This window comes from Haliotis rubra, unplaced genomic scaffold (assembly GCF_003918875.1).
Source record: "Haliotis rubra isolate DU_JTF1 unplaced genomic scaffold, ASM391887v1 Scf1231, whole genome shotgun sequence".
Classification (NCBI taxonomy): domain Eukaryota; kingdom Metazoa; phylum Mollusca; class Gastropoda; order Lepetellida; family Haliotidae; genus Haliotis; species Haliotis rubra.
Window position 1 is genome coordinate 138036 of NW_025765150.1, and position 12916 is coordinate 150951.

General features: G+C 43.1%; 1 protein-coding gene across 1 annotated transcript in view; it reads right to left on the minus strand.

Moving 5' to 3' along the window:
- The window catches only part of LOC124266133 (disks large homolog 5-like), a 67513-nt gene that overhangs the window by 36790 nt on the left and 17807 nt on the right, over positions 1–12916 (minus strand). Inside the window, exons 4-7 of the mRNA XM_046700946.1 lie at positions 12355–12571; positions 4277–4412; positions 1406–1533; positions 108–210 (exon numbers count right to left, since the gene is read on the minus strand). Of these exons, the coding sequence (XP_046556902.1) occupies positions 108–210; positions 1406–1533; positions 4277–4412; positions 12355–12571 (584 nt within the window). The remainder of the gene's footprint in view (positions 1–107; positions 211–1405; positions 1534–4276; positions 4413–12354; positions 12572–12916) is intronic.

The following is a 12916-nucleotide window of genomic DNA, read 5'->3' on the forward strand; positions in this document are numbered from 1 at the left end:
ATCCTATGATCAAGGGAAAAACAAAGCACCTGTGAGCAGCCTAGCTGGAACTCGGCGCTATATAAATAGATTATAATATAATATATACTGACACTGTACCAACTCACCAAAGTTATGGTTCCTGAATGTTCTCTCATGGCCTGTGAAGCCAGTCGTTTCTCTACGCTAGTCACATCTCTACCATTGACTTTCAACACTATGTCATTCAGTCTGCAACAGAAACAATGTCATTGTCAGTATACCTGCTTTCAAATGCTATCTTCAAGCAATGGCGGTGCTGCATATTAGCGTCATGACAGCTGCACTGGCTTCAGCAGATCCCAATTAAATCGTCCATGCATGAAAAATAAGTACAGGGTACCTAATCTATCAATACCCACCCCACAAGGGTGGCCATGTTCTCAAAGTACAGGGTACCTGACCTACCCATCCCCACTCCAGAGGGTACTCTTGTTCTACAAGTACAGGGTACCTGATCTACCCATCCCCACACCAGGGGCTGGCCTTGTTCTACAAGTACAGGGTACCTGATCTATCCATCCCACCCCACGGGGTGGCCTTGTTCTACAAGTACAGGGTACCTGATCTATCCAACCCCACTCCAGAGGGTAGTCTTGTTCTACAAGTTCAGGGTACTTGATCTACCCATACCCACTCCATAGGGTGGCCTTGTTCTACAAGTTCAGGGTACTTGATCTACCCATACCCACTCCAGAGGGTGGCCTTGTTCTACAAGTACAGGGTACCTGATCTACCCATCCCCACTCCAGAGGGTGGCCTTGTTCTACAAGTACAGGGTACCTGATCTACCCATCCCCACTCCAGAGGGTAGTCTTGTTCAACAAGTACAGGGTACCTGACCTCTCCATCCCCAACCCACAGGGTGGCCTTGTTCTACAAGTACAGGGTACCTGACCTCTCCATCCCCAACCCACAGGGTGGCCTTGTTCTACAAGTACAGGGTACCTGACCTCTCTATCCCCAACCCACAGGGTGGCCTTGTTCTACAAGTACAGGGTACCTGTCCTCTCCATCCCCAACCCACAGGGTGGCCTTGTTCTACAAGTACAGGGTACCTGACCTCTCCATCCCCAACCCACAGGGTGGCCTTGTTCTACAAGTACAGGGTACCTGTCCTCTCTATCCCCAACCCACAGGGTGGCCTTGTTCTACAAGTACAGGGTACCTGACCTCTCCATCCCCAACCCACAGGGTGGCCTTGTTCTACAAGTACAGGGTACCTGACCTCTCCATCCCCAACCCACAGGGTGGCCTTGTTCTACAAGTAGTTTGGTCAAGTGAGACCAGTCAGAGTTCCCGAGTTGCTGGTTTTCTGGTGACCTATTCTAAGCCTGGAATCCACCCATAGGCACATCCAGCACATCCAGCACCAAGCTGCACCAACCTGAGTTTGCCATCAGCAGCTCCTCCCTTCGCCACGTTGTACACAAAGAGGGAGGGATCATTCTGGAACTGGGGGTCGTCCTTGCCCCCGATTAGGTCAAACCCCAGGTTGTCTCCATTCATCACCTCCTGGTAAAGTAATTAAAAGCATGCCTTGTATATTTCACAATTTTGTTGCTAGTTGGACAGTTTTTGCACTTAATTTCAAGAGACCCAACTGCCTGGTGTCCTTCTGTGTTTGGGAGGCACTTCTTCTTTCATCATGTATCACACTAGCTTTTCCTGTCACTACTTGAATGCATATATAACTTGTTTGTTAACATCAAAGAGTAAGTCTTAAATAATGTGAATCAACCACAATGCCCTACTAGATCTATGATCTATTTGTTACTATTACCCATTAGAATATTTGTTAAGTCATCTGGGATGTGTAACACAGAATGTTACTATGAAAATAACATAATAAAAGAAAAACATTTGTGGACAATTTGAGATCATGAACGGACTGTAACGGATCAAGAGGTAAGTGTAAGTTCACTAACATGCAAGTCCTGTTGATATAGAGGGTATGTGACTGTATGATTGTCTATGTGTAACTTGTTGCGACTGTGTGTAACTGTACCTCTGACAGAGTGTAACTGTATCTGTAACAGTGTCTAACTTTCTCTGACAATGTGTAAGTGTATCTGTAACAGTGTCAGTGTATCTCTGATTGTGTGTAACTGTATCTCTGACAGTGTGTAACTGTATCTCTGACAGTGTGTAACTGTATCTCTGACAGTGTGTAATTATATCTATAACAGTGTGTAACTGTATCTCTGACAGTGTGTAACTGTATCTCTGACAGTGTGTAATTATATCTATAACAGTATGTAACTGTATCTCTGACAGTGTGTAACTGTATCTCTGACAGTGTGTAATTATATCTATAACAGTGTGTAACTGTATCTCTTACAGTGTGTAACTGTATCTCTGACAGTGTGTAACTGTATCTGTAACAGTATGTAACTGTATCTCTGACAGTGTGCAACTGTATCTCAGACAGTGTAATTATATCTATAACAGTGTGTAACTGTATCTCTTACAGTGTGTAACTGTATCTCTGACAGTGTGTAACTGTATCTCTGACAGTGTGTAATTATATCTATAACAGTATGTAACTGTATCTCTGACAGTGTGTAACTGTATCTCTGACAGTGTGTAATTATATCTATAACAGTGTGTAACTGTATCTCTAACAGTGTGTAACTGTACCTCTGACAGTGTGTAACTGTATCTGTAACAGTATGTAACTGTATCTCTGACAGTGTGCAACTGTATCTCAGACAGTGTAATTATATCTATAACAGTGTGTAACTGTATCTCTTACAGTGTGTAACTGTATCTCTTACAGTGTGTAACTATCTGTAACAGAGTGTAACTGTACTTCTGACAGTGTGTAACTGTATCTGTAACAGTATGTAACTGTATCTCTGACAGTGTAATTATATCTATAACAGTGGGTAACTGTATCTCAGTGTGTAACTGTATCTCTTACAGTGTGTAACTATCTGTAACAGTGTGTAACTGTACCTCTGACAGTGTGTAACTATATCTCTGACTGTGTGTAACTATACGTCTGATAGTGTGTAACTGTATCTGTAACAGTGTGTAACTGTATCTCTTTCAGTGATTAACTGTATCTCTGACAGTGTGTAACTGTATCTGTAACAGTTTGTAACTGTATCTGTAACTGTATCTGTGTAACTATCTGTAACAGTGTGTAACTGTATCTGCAACTATCTGTAACTGTATCTGTGTAACTGTATCTGTAACTGTGTGTAACTGTATCTGTAACAGTTTGTAACTGTATCTGTAACAGTGTGTAACTGTATCTGTAACTGTATCTGTGTAATGTATGTAACAGTGTGTAACTGTATCTGTATCTGTAACTGTATCTGTAACTGTATCTGTGTAACTGTATCTGTAACAGTGTGTAACTGTATCTGTAACAGTGTGTAACTGTATCTGTAACAGTGTGTAACTGTATCTGTAACTGTATCTGTGTAACTATCTGTAACAGTGTGTAACCATATCTGTGTAACTGTATCTGTGTAACTATCTGTAACAGTGTGTAACTATCTGTAACTGTATCTGTAACAGGTTGTAACTGTATCTGTGTAACTGTATCTGTGTAACTGTATCTGTGTAACTATCTGTAACAGTGTGTAACTGTATCTGTAACTGTATCTGTGTAACTGTATCTGTAACTGTGTGTAACTGTATCTGTAACAGTTTGTAACTGTATCTGTAACAGTGTGTAACTGTATCTGTTTCTGTTTAACTGTATCTGTGTAACTATCTGTAACAGTGTGTAACTGTATCTGTGTAACTAACTGTATCTGTGTAACTATCTGTAACAGTGTGTAACTGTATCTGTAACAGTTTGTAACTGTATCTGTAACAGTATGTAACTGTATCTGTAACTGTATCTGTGTAACTATCTGTAACAGTGTGTAACTGTATCTGTAACAGTTTGTAACTGTATCTGTAACAGTGTGTAACTGTATCTGTAACAGTGTGTAACTGTATCTGTGTAACTGTATCTGTGTAACTATCTGTAACAGTAACTATCTGTAACTGAATGAATAAAAATTTTAAAAAACAAAACAACCTATCTGTATCTGTATATATAACTGTATCTGTAACTGTAACTATCTGTAACAGTGAGTAACAGTATATATAACTGTATCTGTAACAGTGTGTAACTGTATCTCTGACAGTGTGTAAGTAGTTGTGATTGTGTTGAAGTGTGTCTTGGAGTGTGTGCCTACCAGTTCTACATTGTAACAGTTTTGCCTACCAGTTCTACATTGTAACAGTGTGTGCCTACCAGTTCTACATCGATCATTTCACATTCCCACTCCTGCAGGTCTGCGTCGATGGCAGAGTCGCGGGAGTGGTTGTGTCCGATGGAGTTGAGCTGCCCCTTCCCTGCTTCCCGCTCCACCACAGCCTCGTACTTGTCCCTGAGTAACAGCACAGCATTAGTATTCCGGTGACAAATTACTGACAATTACTGCATCAGTCATTGCCATTCTTAATTGATGTCTTGCTGTGTTTTACACACAGTTTGCTTAATCATAGTAAATCGTAGTGTAACAGTGCATCTAGACTGTTACATGGCTAATGTACCCTGTCAGCTCAAATATATCTTTGTAAAACCTGAAAAGAATCTGCGTCCTTCACGATAAGTAGTTTCCAGGTGCCTGCAGACTTTACCCGTACCACTCCCCAAGTTACCAGACAAACCAGCTTTAGTAACAAGGAGACCACTGTCGTCCCAAGATAACACACAGACAAGCTTTAGGAACAAGGAAACCACTGTCGTCACCAGTTAACACAGACAAGCTTTAGTAACAAGGAAACCACTGTCGTCCCCAGATAACACACAGGCAAGCTGTAGTAACAAGGAAACCACTGTCGTCCCCAGATAACACACAGGCAAGCTGCAGTAACAAGGTGACCACTGTCTGTCCCAGATAACACAGATATGCTTTAGTAACAAGGTGACCACTGTCGTCACCAGATAACACACAGACAAGCTTTAGTAACAAGGAAACCACTGTCGTCACCAGTTAACACAGACAAGCTTTAGTAACAAGGAAACCACTGTCGTCCCCAGATAACACACAGACAAGCTTTAGTAACAAGGAAACCACTGTCGTCCCCAGATAACACAGACAAGCTGTAGTAACAAGGTGACCACTGTCGTCCCAAGATAACACACAGACAAGCTTTAGTAACAAGGTGACCACTGTCGTCCCAAGATAACACAGACAAGCTTTAGTAACAAGGTGACCACTGTCGTCCCCAGATAACACACAGACAAGCTTTAGTAACAAGGTGACCACTATCGTCCCCAGATAACACACAGACAAGCTTTAGTAACAAGGTGACCACTGTCGTCCCAAGATAACACAGACAAGCTTAAGTAACAAGGTGACCACTGTCGTCCCAAGATAACACACAGACAAGCTTTAGTAACAAGGTGACCACTGTCGTCCCCAGATAACACACAGACAAGCTTTAGTAACAAGGTGACCACTGTCTGTCCCCAGATAACACACAGACAAGCTTTAGTAACAAGGTGACCACTGTCGTCCCCAGATAACACACAGACAAGCTGTAGTAACAAGGTGACCACTGTCGTCCCAAGATAACACAGACAAGCTTTAGTAACAAGGTGACCACTGGTCCCCAGACAGACAAGCTTTAGTAACAAGGTCCTCGTCCCAAGATAACACACCAGAAAATAACACACAGACAAGCTTTAGTAACAAGGTGACCACTGTTGTCCCAATAATAACACAGACAAGCTTTAGTAACACAGACAAGCTTTAGTAACAAGGTGACCACCACTGTCGTCCCAAGATAACACAGACAAGCTTTAGTAACAAGGTGACCACAGACAAGCTTTAGTCCCAAGATACACACAGGACAAGCTTTAGTAACAAAGAGACCACTGTCGTCCCCAGATACACACAGACAAGCTTTAGTAACAAGGTGACCACTGTCGTCCCCAGATACACACAGACAAGCTGTAGTAACAAGGTGACCACTGTCGTCCCAAGATAACACACAGACAAGCTTTAGTAACAAGGTGACCACTGTCATCCCCAGATAACACACAGACAAGCTTTAGTAACAAGGAGACCACTGTCGTCCCAAGATAACACACAGACAAGCTTTAGTAACAAGGTGACCACTGTTGTCCCCAGATAACACAGACAAGCTTTAGTAACAAGGTGACCACTGTCGTCCCCAGATAACACACAGACAAGCTTTAGTAACAAGGAAACCACTGTCGTCCCCAGATAACACAGACAAGCTTTAGTAACAAGGTGACCACTGTCGTCCCAAGATAAACACAGACAAGCTTTAGTAACAAGGAAACCACTGTCGTCCCAAGATAACACACAGACAAGCTTTAGTAACAAGGAAACCACTGTCTGTCCCAGATAACACAGACAAGCTTTAGTAACAAGGTGACCACTGTCAGTCCCAGATAGATAACACAGACAAGCTTTAGTAACAAGGTGACCACTGTCTGTCCCCTAACACACAGACAAGCTTTAGTAACAAGGTGACCACTGTCGTCCCAGATAACACACAGACAAGCTTTAGTAACAAGGTGACCACTGTCGTCCCAAGATAACACACAGACAAGCTTTAGTAACAAGGTGACCACTGTCGTCCCAAGATAACACACAGACAAGCTTTAGTAACAAGAAGACCACTGTCGTCCCCAAGATAACACAGACAAGCTTTAGTAACAAGAAGACCACTGTCGTCCCCAGATAACACAGACAAGCTTTAGTAACAAGGTGACCACTGTCGTCCACAGATAACACAGACAAGCTTTAGTAACAAGAAACCACTGTCTGTCCCAAGATAACACACAGACAAGCTTTAGTAACAAGGAGACCACTGTCGTCCCCAGATAACACACAGACAAGCTTTAGTAACAAGAAGACCACTGTCGTCCCAGATAACACACAGACAAGCTTTAGTAACAAGAAGACCACTGTCGTCCCCAGATAACACACAGACAAGCTTTAGTAACAAGGTGACCACTGTCGTCCCCAGATAACACAGACAAGCTTTAGTAACAAGGTGACCACTGTCGCCCCATATCCCAAGATAACACACAGACAAGCTTTAGTAACAAGGTGACCACTGTCGTCCCAAGATAACACAGACAAGCTTTAGTAACAAGGTGACCACTGTCGTCCCCAGATAACACACAGACAAGCTTTAGTAACAAGGTGACCACTGTCGTCCCCAAGATACACACAGACAAGCTTTAGTAACAAGGTGACCAATGTAGATCCCCAGATAACACACAGACAAGCTTTAGTAACAAGGAAGACCACTGTAACAAGATCCCCAGATAACACACAGACAAGCTTTAGTAACAAGGTGACCACTGTCGTCCCCAGATAACACAGACAAGCTTTAGTAACAAGGTGACCACTGTCGTCCCCAGATAACACACAGACAAGCTTTAGTAACAAGGTGACCACTGTCGTCCCCAGATAACACACAGACAAGCTTTAGTAACAAGGTGACCACTGTCAGATAACACACCAAGCAGAGTAACACAGACAAGCTGTAGTAACAAGGTGACCACTGTCGTCCCAAGATAACACACAGACAAGCTTTAGTAACAAGGTGACCACTGTCGTCCCCAGATAACACACAGACAAGCTGTAGTAACAAGGTGACCACTGTCGTCCCAAGATAACACACAGACAAGCTTTAGTAACAAGGTGACCACTGTCCGTCCCAGATAACACAGACAAGCTGTAGTAACAAGGAGACCACTGTCGTCCCAAGATAACACACAGACAAGCTTTAGTAACAAGGTGACCACTGCGTCCCCAGTCCCCAGAGCCGTCCCCAGACAACACAGACAAGCTTTAGTAACAAGGTGACCACTGTCGTCCCCAGATAACACAGACAAGCTTTAGTAACAAGGAAACCATCGTTGTCCACAGGTAACACAGACAAGCTGTAGTAACAAGGTGACCACTGTCGTCCCCAGATAACACAGACAAGCTTTAGTAACAAGGAAACCACTGTCTGTCCCCAGATAACACACAGACAAGCTGTAGTAACAAGGAAACCACTGTCTGTCCCAGATAACACACAGACAAGCTTTAGTAACAAGGTGACCACTGTCGTCCCCAGATAACACACAGACAAGCTTTAGTAACAAGGAAACCACTGTCTGTCCCAGATAACACACAGACAAGCTTTAGTAACAAGGTGACCACTGTCGTCCCCAGATAACACACAGACAAGCTTTAGTAACAAGGAGTAACCACTGTCTGTCCCAGATAACACACAGACAAGCTGTAGTAACAAGGAAACCACTGTCGTCCCCAGATAACACACAGACAAGCTTTAGTAACAAGGTGACCACTGTCGTCCCCAGATAACACACAGACAAGCTTTAGTAACAAGGTGACCACTGTCGCTCCCCAGATAACACACAGACAACACAGATAACACAGACAAGCTTTAGTAACAAGGTGACCACTGTCGTCCCCAGATAACACACAGACAAGCTGTAGTAACAAGGAAACCACTGTAGTCCCGTCCCAAGGTGACCAAGATAACACACAGACAAGCTGTAGTAACAAGGTGACCACTGTCGTCCCCAGATAACACACAGACAAGCTGTAGTAACAAGGAAACCACTGTCGTCCCCAAGATAACACACAGACAAGCTTTAGTAACAAGGTGACCACTGTCGTCCCCAGATAACACACAGACAAGCTGTAGTAACAAGGAAACCACTGTCGTCCCCAAGATAACACACAGACAAGCTGTAGTAACAAGGTGACCACTGTCGTCCCCAGATAACACACAGACAAGCTTTAGTAACAAGGAAACCACTGTCGTCCCAAGATACCACACAGACAAGCTGTAGTAACAAGGTGACCACTGTCGTCCCCAGATAACACACAGACAAGCTGTAGTAACAAGGAAACCACTGTCGTCCCAAGATAACACACAGACAAGCTTTTGTAACAAGGTGACCTCTGTCGTCCCAAGATAACACACAGACACGCTTTAGTAACAAGGAGATGAGTATCTGTCCCTAGAAAACAGCCAGAAACCTTAATAATTTGCCATTACAATGAAACAAACATGAAACGAAGAAATCAAAACATATTCACAACATCTAGTTCACTTCAGTCAGAAAGTAAGTTAGTTTTCACCGCTTTTAGCAATATTCCAGCAAGATCATGGCGGGGGACACCAGAAATGGGCTTTACACATTGTCTCCATATTGGGAACCGAACCCGTGTCTTCGACGTGAGGAGTAAATGCTTTAACAACTAGACTACCCCAGCGCCCACTAGCCTACATGATATGAAAGGTATTTCTACTTACATGAATGATATTTTATCAATTTTCAAGGCTGCAACCACTAACATGTCTCCTACCATCATTGTACAGTGATGACACACAACTACCTAAACATTCCCCACGGTAACACATGACTACCTAAACAATTCCCCACGGTGACACATGACTACCTAAACATTCCCAAAGGTGACACATGACTACCTAAACGTTCCCCAAGGTGACACATGACTACCTAAACATTCCCCACGGTGACACATGACTACCTAAACATTCCCCATGTGACATGACTACCAAAATGTTCCCCACGGGAACACATGACTACCTAAACATTCCCCACGGTGACACATGACTACCTAAACATTCCCCACGGTGACACATGACTACCAAAATGTTCCCCACGGGAACACATGACTACCACGTAAACATTCCCCACGGGGACACAACTACCTAAACATTCTCCACGGGAACACATGACTACCTAAATGTTCCCCACGGTGACACATGACTACCTAAACATTCTCCATGGGAACACACGATTACATAAACGTTCCCAACGGGGACACATACCTACATAAACGTTTTCCATGGGAACACATGACAACCCAAACTTTCCCCACAGGGGCACATGACAACGTAAACATTCCCCACCGTGACACATGACTACCTAAACGTTCCCCATGGGGAGATAAACAAATCTGTCTGACTAAATTCTCAATTCATATGATTTAATTGAAGCCACAGTAGTTAGGGGGAAGATATTTTGTACGAACTAGTGAAGAATCTCCCTCCACACAGATCTATCAGCACACTCATGTTATGTAAGAGACGTGACCACAGCCAACTGGCAGCTTGTCATACTGCTTACTGAACCATGACCTTTGTTCAATCACAGAGTGTACACAGTTTCACACACTAACCTGGTGAAGCCAGGCTTCATGGGAACAGCTGGGGCAAAATGTACTCAAGCTTTAGCTTTTATTCATATTAAATATTTCAAAGGATTAAACTCTGACAGGCCTCGGTTGACTGCTGGTGCAATGTTTGTCGTGACTATATGTCACACCTGGGAGCTCCCACCTCAGCTTATCTGTCTGTGGACAGTCAGTACGTCTAGAGTGCACCTGGCAATCAGCAGTACACCTACCAAAACACTAAACGCAAGTACTACAAATAGTGGCATGGGCACATTAACACACTTGGAGTCAGCAGTCATTATGCGACTCTCACTGACACTTAGATTTGTAAGTTTGGGGCCTTGACAAATACCCCTCAACAAACTACTCAAACTGCCACGATTAGCTTTATTGAATGGACCATGAATACTGGTAATATCATGCAAAAAGTTGACAAATGAGCGAACCGTCAATAAAGACTTGTCCACTGAATGAGATTATAGTTCAAACAGGTTGCAGGAAAATACAGACTTCACCAACACTGTAAAAGGTTGCAACAATCCAGCTTATGTTATCTGCTATATATATGCTGGGTTGGAGGAATACCAGCACACAACCAGGCAATAAGTGCAGTGTAATTAACAAGGTCATAACAACACAACCCATGTTTCAGATAAGACAGACAGTGAGGTTCCTGATAAAGGACACCACGGTTCACTGTGCTGGCAGCACTACCTGCCTTCCACAAACACACCTGGAACACCGGAATAGGCTAACACAAAGACACCTTGAACACCGGAATAGGCTAACACAAACACACCTGGAACACCGGAATAGGCTAACACAAACACCTGGAACACTGGAATAGGAACACCTGGAACACCGGAATAGGCACAACACAAACACACCTGGAACACTGGAATAGGCAACACAAAACAACCTGGAACACTGGAATAGGGCTAACACAAACACACCTGGAACACTGGAATAGGCTAACACAAACACACCTGGAACACGGAATAGGGAATAGGCTAACACAAACACACCTGGAACACTGGAATAGGCTAACACAAACACACCTGGAACACTGGAATAGGCTAACACAAACACACCTGGAACACTGGAATAGGCTAACACAAACACACCTGGAACACTGGAATAGGCTAACACAAACACACCTGGAACACCGGAATAGGCTAACACACACACCTGGAACACAGGCTAACACAAACACACCTGGAACACTGGAATAGGCTAACACATACACACCTTGAACACTGGAATAGGCCAACACAAAGACACCTGGAACACTGGAATAGGCTAACGCAAACACACCTGGAACACTGGAATAGGCTAACACAAACACACCTGGAACACCGGAATAGGCTAACACAAATACATACCCACAATGGAAAGTTGTTGCATTAGACACATTTAGTGTCTTGAGAAATGATACAACAACAGCATATTGTGGCATATCTAAATTTGTTTCTGTAAGCCATGACCTCTTTTCATGTTCTCGTTACAGATATAATTCTTAAAGGTAATGAATGATAACAGAACAGCCAGCAAAATGTGTTGAATTATGGGTATCTTTGTGACCTGAATGAATCAATGAATGAAGTATTCAATTCAAGTCTTTGGGTCTGCATTAATATCAAATATAAAGTTAATTGTCAGTTTCAATCTGGACACAAGTGCTGCAGGTGTCAGATGTTAATCACTGTAGAGAAACCCATTGACACATGGATGGTGCAGACAAACACTGTATCAAGGCCAAGCTGGATTCAATCATACAGCCATTCTCAACCAACATCATGGCATCACATTAATCCAACTGACCAATCAGCACTGACAATAACTAAACGGCACATGTGCAAATATCAAAGTTTTCGTATCATTTCTGGTTATGTTGAACAAGAAACATATAACTATTCTAAGACAATATTTGGAAGCAAACAATACAATCGTGAGTATATTCTGCAGGCATTTAATGTTGGATGGCATATATACCGAAATATACGTCATCCAACATTAACTTGACACTAGAATATTGTCACAGAAGAAAAGACTTACTAAGATGAGTGTATCATATTAATTCAGGTCGTGATATTTATTTACTAAAACGCATACTTACTTCATTTCCTTGAGTTCCTTAAATGCTTCATTTTTCTGTTTTTTCAACTCATCCGAGTCTCGGAGGGCCTGAGCTAAGTCGGACACCGCACGGTCCCGCTCACGACGCAGGTTGTCACAAAGTGTGCGGATACTCTCTGGCTCCTGCACAATCTTGTCACGTTCGCCAAATGCCCAATCACGTCGCTTCTTAGCTATCTCAGCTTCCTGGGCAGCATCTGATGGGACAAGAGTGATGATACTTTAGTAAGGAGAATCATGCGTTTTGGGTGGAATAAGCTCTGACAGTTGCTGACAGATCATCATAAAGTCACACATATTCTTCTTGCTTTCGGGTAAAGGCTGGAGGACACTTCAGACTCTTTTAAAACTGGACAGAGCAATTTCATAATTCTGAAAATTTATGATCAAATTCATCAACTGAATGTAGTGTGCTTGATGGTCAGGTGTTGGAAAGTGAAAACAGTGGTGGCCATGCAACCTTCTCTTGATCATGTGACCCAGTGAAAACATGTATACCCATGTTCAGGGCCACTTAGTATAACTGTCATCCACACGTCTGT